At 37.5% G+C, this 13,676-nt stretch overlaps 1 protein-coding gene across 6 annotated transcripts in view; it reads right to left on the bottom strand.

Moving 5' to 3' along the window:
• LOC106873471 (DNA polymerase alpha subunit B) overlaps positions 1–13,676 on the bottom strand; it is a 51,178-nt gene that overhangs the window by 21,895 nt on the left and 15,607 nt on the right. For 3 of the 6 annotated variants that reach the window (XM_014920853.2, XM_052965550.1, XM_014920852.2), the window contains exons 3-8: positions 11,343–11,547; positions 8,841–8,974; positions 8,117–8,214; positions 3,654–3,696; positions 2,372–2,472; positions 538–725 (exon numbers count right to left, since the gene is read on the bottom strand). In XM_014920853.2, the coding sequence (XP_014776339.1) occupies positions 538–725; positions 2,372–2,472; positions 3,654–3,696; positions 8,117–8,214; positions 8,841–8,974; positions 11,343–11,415 (637 nt within the window). In that variant the 5' untranslated portion in view covers positions 11,416–11,547. Of the gene's footprint in view, positions 1–537; positions 726–2,371; positions 2,473–3,653; positions 3,697–8,116; positions 8,215–8,840; positions 8,975–11,342; positions 11,658–12,474; positions 12,601–13,676 lie in introns of those variants that run through there. The other 3 variants (XM_052978647.1, XM_014920854.2, XM_052965547.1) reach the window with 3 other exon arrangements.

Here is a 13,676-nt window from a genome sequence, read left to right as displayed (position 1 = left end):
TTATTGAGCGAAAACACCTAAAGCTCCACGAGGCTCCAGCAGGGGATGGTGGCGAACCCTGCTGTACTCTTCCACCACAACTTTCTCTCACTCTTACTTCCTGTTTCTGTTGTGCCTGTAATTCAAAGGGTCAGCCTTGTCACACAGAGTGTGACAAAGCTGAATCTCCCCGAGAACTACGTTAAGGGTACACGTGTCTGTGGAGTGCTCAGCCACTTGCACGTTAATTTCACGAGCAGGCTGTTCCGTTGATCGGATCAACTGGAACCCTCGACGTCGTAAGCAACGGAGTGCCAATAATGATCAGTCAAGTAGTTAGCCAATTGACTAATAAAGTGCTTGATTAATCAAGCAATCAATCAATCAGCTGGTATGTCAGAGTCTTAATGAGGTTTGCAGACAACCAGAACTAGAGAGACCTGAAAGAATGAGAAAATATCATTGAGGAGGATGAAAGGACTTCAGCATCATCAGCTGAACTAAAGAAATCATTTGTTGATGTTTGGTCATAGAAGAAAACAAGATTCATAAACTTACATTCAGCTTGGTCATGTTTCTTTTCAAACATATATTTGATAGAATTTGTAAGAACTGAAGATGCATCGAAAAGATCAAAGGAACATTTGAGGCTGGTGTCTGACCAATGAGCAGAGGTTACGTTTCCAAAACTGAGAACACATTCACCAGAATTTGTGCGATCTTTGAAAATACGTGGAGGAGTAGCACTGCAAGACATTTAAGTAGTTAACATTAATTAAGGTCTCTAATTTCATTTAAAGGTGTCTGATACATTTCTAGAGCCAACAAATAAACCTCTGATTGGTCACACAATTGGTTAAAAACAACAGTTAAATTTCTTCCGAATCACACACTATTTTATAAAAAGGCTACACCTTATAGTGCAATTGTAAATATAGAATATCTGCATAAAAGATGAGACAGTTATACCTTTATCCTTTTTTTAATATCAACCTGCCTAAGACTGCCCTTGGTTCTATGATACAACCTTCCTGTTTTAAGGTGATCTAAATTAAAACCTTCCATCAAAATTTCAAGCTAATTTATGTTTCGAATACCACAAAACACACTGTAAAATGGTTGGTGTTAGGAAGGGCATCCAGCCATAGAAACCAAGCCAAATCAGACTGGAACCTGGTGCAACTCTCTAGCTTGTCAGCTCTGATCAAACTGTCCAACCCATGCCAGCATGACAAACGGGCATTAAGGGATAATGATGATGAAAAGCAGTATATTTCAACAGAAATATGGTAACAAGAGGGTTAATGATGCACGTGGGTGCAGAAAAGTTCTTGGCTTTGGGTAAAGGAAAATATAGGAGGATCAGTTAATTATGATTTTATTCAACATATTCCCCTCTCAGATTCACTCACTTAATGCAGCAGTCCTTCAGTTTTCTTAAGCCCTATAAAAGAACTCGGAAGGTTGGGCCTCCAGCCAGGCCTTTCACAATATCCTTCAAGCCAGGAACTTTGCAGCACTCCCTCGTGAGTCTTCTGAATCAGGACTATCCTGGGGTTAAACAACAATTTGTCTGAACTGTTAGAAGTCACCTCTCCTTACAGTACACAAACTTATTCGATTTTATATATAATAAAGATAAGGTACAGACATGGCTATGTGACTAAGAAGTTTGCTTCCCATCTACATGATTTCAGGTTCAATCTCATAGCATAGCATCTTTGGCAAGCATGTTCTACTATAATCCCAGATCAACCAAGCCCTTGTGAGTAGATTTGGTAGGCAGAAACTGAAAGAAGCCCTGAGAAACTGAAAGGCGGCGAGCTGGCAGAAACATTAACGCGACGTGCAAAATGCTTGGCGGTATTTCATCTGCCGCTATGTTCTGAGTTCGAATTCCATCGAGGTCAACTTTGCCTTTCATCTTTTCGGGGTCGATTAAATAAGTACCAGTTATGCACTGGGGTTGATATAATCGACTTAATCCATTTGTCCCCTCTGTGTGTATCCCCTTGTGGGCAGTAAAGAAATAAGAAACCGAAAGAAGCCCACTGTATGTGTGTGTAAGAAAGTATACGTACGTGTCTCTTTGTCTTGACATCACATGATTGTTGCAAATGAATGTCAACCATTTCTATTAATTTCGCTAAAACTAGCCATGGGGAAATATTACTTTGCTTGGAAAGAGTTGATGGTTGGTGACAGGAAGGGCATCCAGCCATAGAAAATCTTCAACAAACTTCAGCTTTTGCAAGCATGCAAAAGTGGATGTTAAAATGATGATGAGACATAATGGCCTATGATAAACCTTTGACCACATTCAAACTATGTGGTCACTTGTCTAATACCTTAACCTTACAGTTACTGAATGATTAAATAAAAGTTTAATTACCTCTTTGGGGAATAAAGTTCTGGTAGTAGTGCATTAAAACTGGTATTTAAGGACTTCTTGGGAATATCTGGAGATCTTGGTCGTTTTTTACTTTTGGACATCTACATAGAAGAAAGTTTCAAACATTTTAACTTTCAAGAAGTTTCTAGATTAACTAAATATCATCCACCTACATTAGAAAGGTTAAAAACATGTCAAACCAGATTTATTCTAAATAAGAATTATGGACAGCAGAGATTTCCTAACACACACTGCTTGGCAGACGTAATTGGTTAAATATTTAACCAATTAACTAATTGATTTTTTGATTAATTGTTTGTTTAATCTGTAGCAGGAATATTTAGCAGTTAGATTACTACACTTGGTGTCATGATTTGCCTGAATATTACCCACGGAATAGAAAATTCTAACCAATCATGATTTCACCCAGAACTGACTCCAGCAATAATACCAACTTTTCCGTGCCTTTCTCTCTGAATCTATCCATCGGTATATATTCAGCACATCTTAGTTACTTGACAGAGAGCATTGAGAAACAGTAGACAGATGGCAAATAGAAATAGACAACTGCTGACAACAGCCACAATGAACAAGCAGCAACAGCAATGTAATGACCAGCAGCTAACTTTTTGACTGCTACTACAATTACACCAAGAACAATAACATTCAAACTTTCTAGATGTTTTGTTATTTGCAGTAATGACAGTTACGGAGATGTACTTGCATAGCAAGTGACCTGATCTGAGATCGTGTGCTGGAACAAAAACAATTGCAGCGTGGAAGGTGTTTATAAGCCATTTAAAATAACACACAAAAACTGTTAGATTCACTTCAACATTTAAATTTGTTCACTGACAAAATTCTGTGCTGCATCTCAGATGCAGCACAGAAAATATTTTGACAAATTAAATTTAAATGTTGAAATGAATCTAACGGTTTTTGTGTGTTATTTTAAATGGCTTATAAACACCTTCCAGTAATGACAGTATTTTCCTTTTATTTATGGAAAGAATAAAAACTGGTTAATCAAAACTCCAAAGAGATTTCCATCACTTTCTTCATAACAAAATCAATCAATCAGGTTTGTCAAAGTCCTTTCATCACTATTTGCAAGCTTGCCAAGGACATGCCTTCTTTACTCCAGGGATGCTTTTCCCATGATCAATCTTCCAAACATTTTCTGGGTCTAAACTTGGCCAACTTTAAAAATTCACCAGAGCAATCCATCAGAAACAACTTTTATCTCATTAAACAAACAAAAACAATTCAATCTTTTACTTACTGAACTTGGTGTTTTTACATTGTACATGGACATCATATCTTCACTGGACACTGGTCAAGGAAAATAATCAGCAGTAATATGTAGAGGGAACATTCCAATATTTCATGATACAAAAATACTTTGGGAAATAATTTCGTTTTTTCTTTCTTTTTTAAAGGTAGAACTCATAGTAGATAAAGCTATAGATAATTACATTATTAGGTTTAAAAAAAACATTTAGATAGAAAAAGTTGAAGGCTGCCTGTGGGACTTGTACACACATCTTCTGTAGACATGACAGGTGTTCTACCATTATACCAAAGCAACCCTTTAAATTTTTCTACAGAAGATGTGGGTTGAAGTCTCACAGGCAGCATTCGTCTTTTTCTACTCAAAGAGGTTTTGTAACCCAATATTTACAGCTTTATCTACTTCAAGTACCCTCAATAAAAAAAAATTTAATAAAACGAAATACATTATTTCACATCTCTTAATGTTTTTAGAGTTTTAATGACACAAACTTTGGAAATAATTTTTGGAGTGAATAAAATAAGAAAAAAATATAGTCTTTCAGCAAATAATTCAACAGGAATTCATAAAAAGTCTGTTGTTTTTTTTTATTGTTTCACATGAATTTGTCCAAGCCCACATGAGCAGAAGAGAAATGGGTAAATAAAGATACTAGCATTTTGTTGGAGCAATTGCTATTACAGCTGGATTTTGTTACTGTTTAAAACAGGGCATTAAGAACAAACACATTCCCTAAACATAGATATGATATCTTTATATTTATTCATAACACATATTTCGTTGATGATTTAAGTTACTAAAGCACAGTTGTTAATCATATACATCATCATCATCATCATGTTAACATCTACTTTTCCATGCTTCCATGGCTCAGACAATTGGTTGAGGCAGATTTTCTGTGGTTGAATGTCCTTCCTGACACCGACCTTCATCTATTTCCAAGCAAGGTGATATTTCCTCATGGCCAGGCATATTTTTCATGGAAGACTGTTAACAAACAACCTCGCTTATATGACAGTGATATTCATTTACAACCATCACATGATGTCAAAACAAAGGTACACACAAACACACATACAACACACATGTCATGGGCTTCTTTCACTTTCTACCTATCAAATCTATTCACAAGGCTTTGGTCAGGCTGAGGTAATAGAAGACATTTGCCCAAGGTGTCACACAGTGGGACTGAATCCAAGACCACATGGTTGGGAAGTAAGCTTCTTAACCACACACACAGCCTGTACCTAACCATTAGGTTGAACTACAATCTTGCTGACATCTTTTGTTAGTAGTTCTACACTTCTTAACACTTTAGCATTTAAACCAGCCATATTTAGCCAAAATGTTCTGTCCACTTATGACATCACCAAAATTTTTATGCTACAAGTCAATTCTTGATTAATTCAATGTGAATAAACAAGCATTACATTTGACAAAATAATCTGAATGCTACGGAGTTAAAGTTGACATCATGCTGGGGAGATGTAAATGATCTCTGATGAGTTTTTACTGACAGTTTAATCTTCATTCTAATAAGGTAAAAAGCCCTGTGGTTTTATCACCACGTCTATTTAGCAGTGAAACTAAATATAGGAGTGTATTAAACATAGTTATAACTGTATATATATATATATACAGGGTTATTCAAAAAGAAGGAACCGATTTCATTATGCAATATTTTAATAAGGAAAAGCAATAGAAAACTCCAGTTAAGTCACAAGTATTTACTGACGATCAACTATTATTTCCTGCCTTACAAGTGTTCAATGTGGCCACCACCTGCAGCACAGGCAACATCAATGCGATAAGAGACGCAGATCAGCATATCAAAAGCAAAGTTCATTATAGAACTAAAGAATAAATTTGCTTTGCTTGAGGCGATTCCAGAAGATATTGGCATAGAAGGGAAATGGAAAAACTTCGATAAAGCATTCAACCAGACAGCCAAAGAAGTACTCATTGGATCGTGATATGCTGATACGCATCTGGGAGGAATTCTCTTATCGCATTGATGTTGCCCATGCTGCAGGTGGTGGCCACATTGAACACTTGTAAGACAGGAGATAAAAGCTGATTGTGAGTAAACACTTGTGACTTAGCTGGAGTTTTCTATTGCTTTTCCTTATTAAAACATTGCGTAATGAAATCGGTTCGTTCATTTTGAATAACCCTGTATATACACATATATGCATCAACACCATATTAACAAAGCAGTAATGTAAGGTGGTAAGCTGGCAGAATCGTTAGCATGCCAAGCAAAATTCATCATCATCATCATTTAACATCCGTTTTCCATGCTGGCATGAGTTGGATGGTTTGACAGGAGCTGGTCAGCTGGAGAGCTGCCCAAGCATAGATGCCCTTCCTGACACCAAGCACTTTAGACAATGCACTGGGTGCTTTTATACAGCACCGGCACAGGTGCATCTACATGGCACCAGTACAGGTGCTTTTTATGTGACACAGGTACCCAGGATCTCGCAAGATTAGGAACACTCCGCTGCAGAGGGATGCAGAGAATAACCTATATGCAAGGACAACCACCAAGGTCAACTTTGCCTTTTGTCCTTTTGGGGCTGCTAAAATAAGTACCAGTAGCACACTGGGGTCTTGTCTTGTGAGTTACTTGGTAACCTCATTGATGCTAATGCCACATAAAAAGCACCAAGAACACTATGTAGAGTGGTTGGCATTAGGAAGATCATCCAGCTGTAGAAATAATATCAAAGCAGACATTGGAGCTTGGCACAGTTCCCTGGCTCGCCAGCTTCTGTTGAACTGTCCAACCCATACCAACATGGAAAACAGATATCAAAAGAATAATGATGATGACGGTGGTGTCTGTTTGGTGTGCAATGTAGTAGTAAAGACATATGTATTGATGGTATGACAGTGAGGACAGGTTGCATGGTGGGTAGTATAATGTGGTATGAGGTGGTAGAAAGGAACGTTGTGTAACAGTAAGAACATAGTATAACAGTCAGAAATTGTAGTGTGAGTATAATGTAATGAGCAAAAGCTGCTCTGCTATGAAATGTAATCTGGAAGTCAGAACGTATATGGACTGGGGTATGGCTATATTGTGTGGTGTGTAGTCTGTAAGTTACAACATGTGGTACAGGGTGGAGTGTGCTAGCGAAGACATTGTGTAAGGCATAATGTACCGAGGACTACAATATCCAATGTGCCCTTTTCTTTTTAACATGACATGATATGATTTGAGAAGCAGCTGTTATTTCAAGCTGGCTGAGTGATTATGGCTTCATAGAGGCTTTCTCAGCATCTTGCAGTATTCTGGTTATATAGTGAGATGTAGTGCAGTAGAGAGGATGTTATGTATGAGAGGATAGTTTAGACATTGTGAGACAGGGTAATGGGGTAAAGAGGACATACTGACCTGGTGTAGTGGGGACATGTGGTAGTGTTATAGAGGAAATATATTGTATAGGATGTAGTGTAGCGGTAGTGAAGACATATTGTGAGGTGTATGGGGGTGTGGTAATGAGGATATATTATGTGATGTGTAGTGAGGACAATGTGTGGTGGTTAATGGGGACATATTGTGTTGTGGTGTAATGAAGTAATGGGGGGACATATTAAACAGTGCATAGTGAGGACATACGTTGGTGGTGGTGGTGGTCGTGTAATAGGACATTGTGTAGTTTGCAGTATGGTAGTGGAAACATTATGTGGTATACATTAGGGTAATGGGGACATATTTTTTGATGTAGTATAAACAATAGAAGTACAGTGTACAAGGCTGAGTTTGTTGGTCATCAGAAATGGCAGTGTCTTACAGGGGAGACAACTGCCACTGTCCAGATATCACAACAATTATAACTATAGACTCAGCAACACTGCTAAGTACTTACCGTTGTATAAAGCACTGGTTGTATAATTTTACTACTGATTATAAGATTAATTAGTAATTAAAACTGTATTTTTTCTATCTAATTTACAGAAGTCAGCCTTTCAGACTAAACATACTACAGCTTTCAACTACAGTCATATGCTAAATGTACCGTTGCAGCACACAAGTACCTCACTACAGGTACCCCTTGTGCTACAGATCTCACATAAACTGTATGCCAGTACTACAGTCTCCCACAGAAACTGTATGCCAATACCAGTCTCCCATATCAACCATACATCAATACCACTGTTTCCACTTTAACTGTACACGACCCCATACTAACCAGCACCACAGTCTAACTATTCACCAATGTCACTGTCCCCACACTAACTGTACCACAGTCACACTACACTCATGTTCCAGTATCCCACACAAACTGTACACCAGTATCATGGTCCCCACACTAATTATTCACCAATATAACACTCATACAACGATGGTACTGGTGTACCACAGCCCTTCATAATGAGACATTGCTCCACCTAACACTGGCATCAGAAGCATAGATCAAAGGGACTGTGACATCGAAAAAGGATACAATCCTGACGGATCTTCTATTGATTCTATTTCAGTTATGCTGTTGTTGTTGTTGTTGTTGGTGGTGGTGGTGGCAGCAATGGCTTTCTTAGCAAGAACCTGTAGATATAAGAATAACAGTTTAGTTTCAATTTAAAGCTGTGATTATCAATTGTTAGAACTGCTGGAGAAGTTTAACAACCAAAAGTTACTAATTACTTAGCAATGATAGAATATCTAAAGTAATTCTATTACATATGTACATGCGTTTGTGTGTGCATGAATGTCTGTGTGCATAAAATAAATGTGTGTGTGTGTGTGTGTGTGTGTGTGTGTGTGTGTGTGTGGAGACAGAGAGAATAAAGATATGATAAGAAATAGAATTGACAAGAAATTAAATTATCAGGCATAATAATACAGAGAACTATTAGATATTGGGTTGTCCGGAAAGTTTGTGCCGATTTATAGTAGCTTACCTTTCGACTTATTTGCCATGAAACCACCTCGCTTCTGGGAAGAGGGTATTTTCAAGTTAAAGGAAAGATGGAGTCGCATTGTGCAACAAAATGGTTCATATTTGGTTGATTAAAAATGTAATGGAAAGTATTTATTAACCTTTTTTCTTTCCTTTAAAAATCGACACAAACTTTCCGGACAACCAAATATAAGACCTAGTATCATTATATATGATAAGAGAGAGAATTTTTAAATAAATTTTCTTTAAACAATACCAAAGGGTCACTTACATCTCTCTGCATTATTGAAGCCAACCTCAGTGAAGGTTTTGTAACTAAATCCATTTTTTTAGTCATGAGGAAAGCGATCCAGTGATCGTGTAAGTCACTGACTTCCAGTTTGTAACTGTGAAGAAGTTCATAAACTGAAAATAAAAACATAACTCATAGATTTAGATGATCTCATGCAATGGTTAATTATTATCATCATCTTAATAATTTAATATCATTCTTTCATTCTGGCATATATTTTTACCATGCATTTCAAAGCCCCTCAATGGTTATCGGCTACCATGTGCTATCATACAGAAGGAATACTCCTTTTACTGGATATACTTGTAGAAATCCATTAGTGTACGCAGAATCCACACAAAAGAAATTTATAATACAAGGAGGGTCAGGAGGCTCCGAAAGGAGCTTCAGGCAGTAGCGTCCCTGCCTTCCTGAGCTAGTTTCCAACCACATTTCTTAAAAATTGCAGTAGAGGCCTTGGTCTTGAGACCACTCATGTCTAGAAACTGAGGTTGGAGGTAAGCAAGGGCATGCTCCTCGTAGAAGATCCAGCTCCAAAAAAGCCTCATGACGGCAAAGGAGAATGGGCACCAGCCAGCCCAAAGGTTGGGGTGGGCTGCACCTGCCTACCTTGGTTGCTATGCTATTGAGATAGATCTGGCCATCCCCGTTAACAGAGACAAAACTTGGATTTAAAACACTGGATGATGATGATGATGAAGATAGTATGACTAGGCAGAGAGGGAAGTGGTTTTTAAGTCATGTGTTGAGAAGTACATTGGAGGGATAGGAACATGTGTCTTGCTGTAGAGGAAATACATGGCTACCCTACATTATATAAGGGTGGGTGAAGTAACTGGAAAGAGAAATAAAGATGACAGTGACAAAGTGTGTGTACTTACTATCAAGGTGCAAGGTACAAGACAGTGAGTAGAAAAGAAAATAGGGACTGAAGATCAGGAAGGTGGTGAGTAAGTTGGCAAGAGCATGAGAGAAGAGTGTCAGATAATTAGAGACAGGGAAACAATGAATGGCGAACAAGGATGGAGCTAATGTACACTTAAATGATTATACACAACAAAACGATGCTTAATGTTCATTTTCCAGGTTGAACTGGTTTGGATTGGTCTGCTCTGCTTCATTGATACAGGATCTATCTTGATCTTATATCATTTCATTTATAGGGGCCCCAAAGCCTGAGATCCAACCTTACAATTTCTTCTTGGGTTTTCTATGAGTTTTCTCTGTCAACACTACCATCCACTGCCTGAACATAACACCTTTTTACAAAGCACACTTCAACCATTCCACACCATGTGTCCTTATCAGTTCAGTTGTCTCTCTTGCATATATCAGCTAATGTTGTTCATGTTCAACCACTCATCCAGGTTAACATTACATATCCAAATATATCATTCTCGCCTTAACAAATAATTTCAAATAGGAGTCATCTACATTCCAAAGCTAGCCTGGGCCTTTATCCAGCTGAAATGGGACCAACAAGAAAGACAAGTGAAGAAGTGATAAAAGATGATTTCAAGAGGCTGAATTCCTCAGAAGAGATGGCAAAGAATTGCAACAGCGAAATTCAGCACAAGAGAAGATCCAGTCAACCCTGCGAACATAAAAGAGTGGGAGGACAATGATTTTACATCTAACTTTGGGTTTATTATGAATTTTGCACGGGCTCAAGAATATTATCCTTCACACTCAGACCCAGAGGTCTCTGGCCTGAGAAAGAAGGTTATGTTTTTAAGATGACATTGCGGTAGTGTTTTGTGGTGTTGTAGATATATTTGAATTGAATGAGGTGGGGAGATAGTCTTGTGTTACTGTTCTAGTGTGTTGCTGATGTGTCTGATCTGAACGAAAGGGAGTGTTGCAGTCGTGTTCTGGGAGTGTTGCTACTGTGTTTGTTAGGTTGGTTTTGGGAGTGAAGTGGGAAAATGTGTATGTGTAAAAGAGAAAGCGTATTTGAACTGTGCTGCAGCAACAGACTGCGCCATTTGCATATCCAGATGATCTTTTACTGTTGAGATTTGGGATGTTACATGTTTAATAGAGACATGGGAATGTCGTCTAGGTAGAGGTTTCGAAGTGTTAAAATAGCTACAACGGCGATATTCTAGAATTTCATGGTCGGTAAGTAATTAGGAATTGAAATCGAAAGATTTTTACCACTACACTACACAGATTTCTGTAAGCGAGACAATCACAAATCTACAGTTATATATGGAAATGGAAGTTGTCAATGTTTTTCCAGTTACAATCCTGTCGGTGAATCAGTTTCAATCGAAGATTGAAACCGACTCGTCGACCCAACTTTCATCGAAGACTTGCACTTATTTTACGCAAATAATACTGATTTGTTTTGTATAAGTACGAGGACAGATATTATAGAGAAATATACATTAATAGTACTAATTAGTGTAGAATTATTTGCCTGTATAACACGCAACTAGTCAATAAAACAATAACTGTGATATAGCAATTTTCACTTACGTTTATCCAAAACATCATTTTCGTCATCTTCCAGCTGAAATTTAGATTTCAGTTCTTCTGATAGAGTTCCCATCCTGTCTTAAGCACAGATCTAAAAGATTCCTTTATCTAAATGCTTCTACACACAGATGGATCCAAAGAACAAATTACCCGCGCAATTTACTGCGGACTTAAATTCTCGTCATTTAAACACATACAGCATAATCTTTAAAAAAAAGCGATTGTGTATTAATATGCAGAGTTGTACATAACATATTGAAAAAGTTAAAACAAAGAGTTAATGAAGGAATTATTCCAAATAAAACTATTTTCTTTTACCGACTGAAATCTGATTTTGACAACAGAAGAAAATATAGATCCGCAGCAAATAGATATCTGTCAAAATTGTAGTGTTTGGGAAAATAAATAATAATAATAATAATTGAAGTATAACTGGTGGAATGGATCGAAATAATCTTTAGTTTGTTCAAGATAAAATAAGTGATGTCATGAACTTCATTTAGATTACAATAATTAAATAATGTCAGTACATGATCGGTGATGTTTATTCATTAAGAATACAATAACAATATAAGTGTCGAAAATGCACACACACTCACTCGGTTACACATTTTATACAGAGAATACTGGAATTTTTCTCTAAATTTTCAGATTAACACCCGCACGATTTTCACTAGGGTATTAGGGTTAGGGTTACGGTTAGGGTTTTAGGGTTATGGTTAGTGTTTTAGGGTTAGGGTTAGGGACGGAATTCCCACCCTAACACCCTAGTGAAAATCGTGCGGGTGTTAATCTGAAAATTTACCGAATTTTTTTCTAAATTAAGTTTTACGAAGTCCCCATATAAATCGCGGTCTTGCCGTGGGTTATCACTGGGATATGGTGTCGGAAGAGCGAATCATTCTAATAACAAACACTTCATACTTCAGTAAGATAGAACTCCGGCGTCGTTAGCGGCTCGGCTTCTCCAAACGTCTCGAATGCTGCAGGTTAAAATAGATAATTCACCTACAAATTACAATATTTTCAGGATCTCATTCAGTTACAACACTAACGTAACCAATCCCATCTCTTCCCCGACATTTAGTTTTTGTGATAGAGAAAAAGCATCATTAATAAGGGCATCACATACTTCTAACCCAAAGGCCGAGGGTAAATCCATTGGGCCTCTTTCCATTCTCCTTGGACAATCCCACTAACTTCAAGACTGAGAAAAAATTTACTCTGGCTTGGGCTCGTATTATAATAAAATTTATCTCATAATTATAAGGGGAGTTCGCAAAAGTCCACGCCTAAGAGAAAATAAAATTATTAATCTAAGAATTTTTATTGTTGAAACAGGTATTCATCAGCTTCCTTGAACCTCAGACTTTACTTATATATAAGTGAGAGAAAATAATATTTTTTAATCCGGCAAAAGGCCAGAAAGTTCGAGGAGGGGATAAGTCGATTACATCGATCCAGTGCTCAACTGGTAATGGAAAGACTTCCGCCCGTACCCCCACCCATTTTGTCCCAAATTTGTTTATTTTTGTAATTTTTTTTACAAAAAATCCCCGTTTTAGGATACGGAGGTTCCGGAAAATTGCCAAAAATTGGCATTGTGAAATTCCCCACCCCCTAATTATCTTATTGACTTTGATGGGATGAAAGGCAAAGTAGACTTCAGCAGAATATGAACTCTGAACGTAAAGAGGGGAAACATTCTGCCAGCTTCCCATCTTAATGAACTTCAGATATTAAATCCTATCAGCTGAAGTGGATTCTTCTGGAATTAAATTTATAGATATAGCTTGCCTTTATTTTTCTGACCGACCCTTCCCTTCAAGACCAGAAAATGCTTCATCTCCCAACAATGCTCCATTCAGTATTACTCATAAATCAGATACAATAATGCCGCTGTACATACATCCATCCTCAAGCACATGTTTGTGTGTGCGCGTGTGCGTGCGTTTGCCTGCGTACGCGCGTGCGAGTGTGCGTGTTAGATGATGATGATGATGATGATGATGATGATGATGGTGAAAGACAAGTATCTGAAATGTCAGAATTCATTCCTCTTTTTTTTTTACACATTAAATTAATACATTTGTTAAATCTTGTTCTTTCCAGGGCTTTCTCTTTAATTTCCCTTGTAAGGTTTAAATCAATTTAAAAAAAAAAAAAACCCACATGCCAGAGATGAGATGCAATGGAATCAAATTCAGAAACTTGAGCTTCCATAACGAAGTTCTTAACCATATAACCATACCTGTATCTTGTAATGTAGGTAGAGTGTTCCAGGTGAGAACTGAACCCATATTGAGAACTCAGTTCTCAGGAACATTGTTACAT

The sequence above is a fragment of the Octopus bimaculoides genome, chromosome 1 (assembly GCF_001194135.2).
Source record: "Octopus bimaculoides isolate UCB-OBI-ISO-001 chromosome 1, ASM119413v2, whole genome shotgun sequence".
Lineage (NCBI taxonomy): Eukaryota > Metazoa > Mollusca > Cephalopoda > Octopoda > Octopodidae > Octopus > Octopus bimaculoides.
The sequence above is the reverse complement of the archived record's forward strand: the minus strand, read 5'-3'. Positions and strand labels throughout refer to the sequence as shown.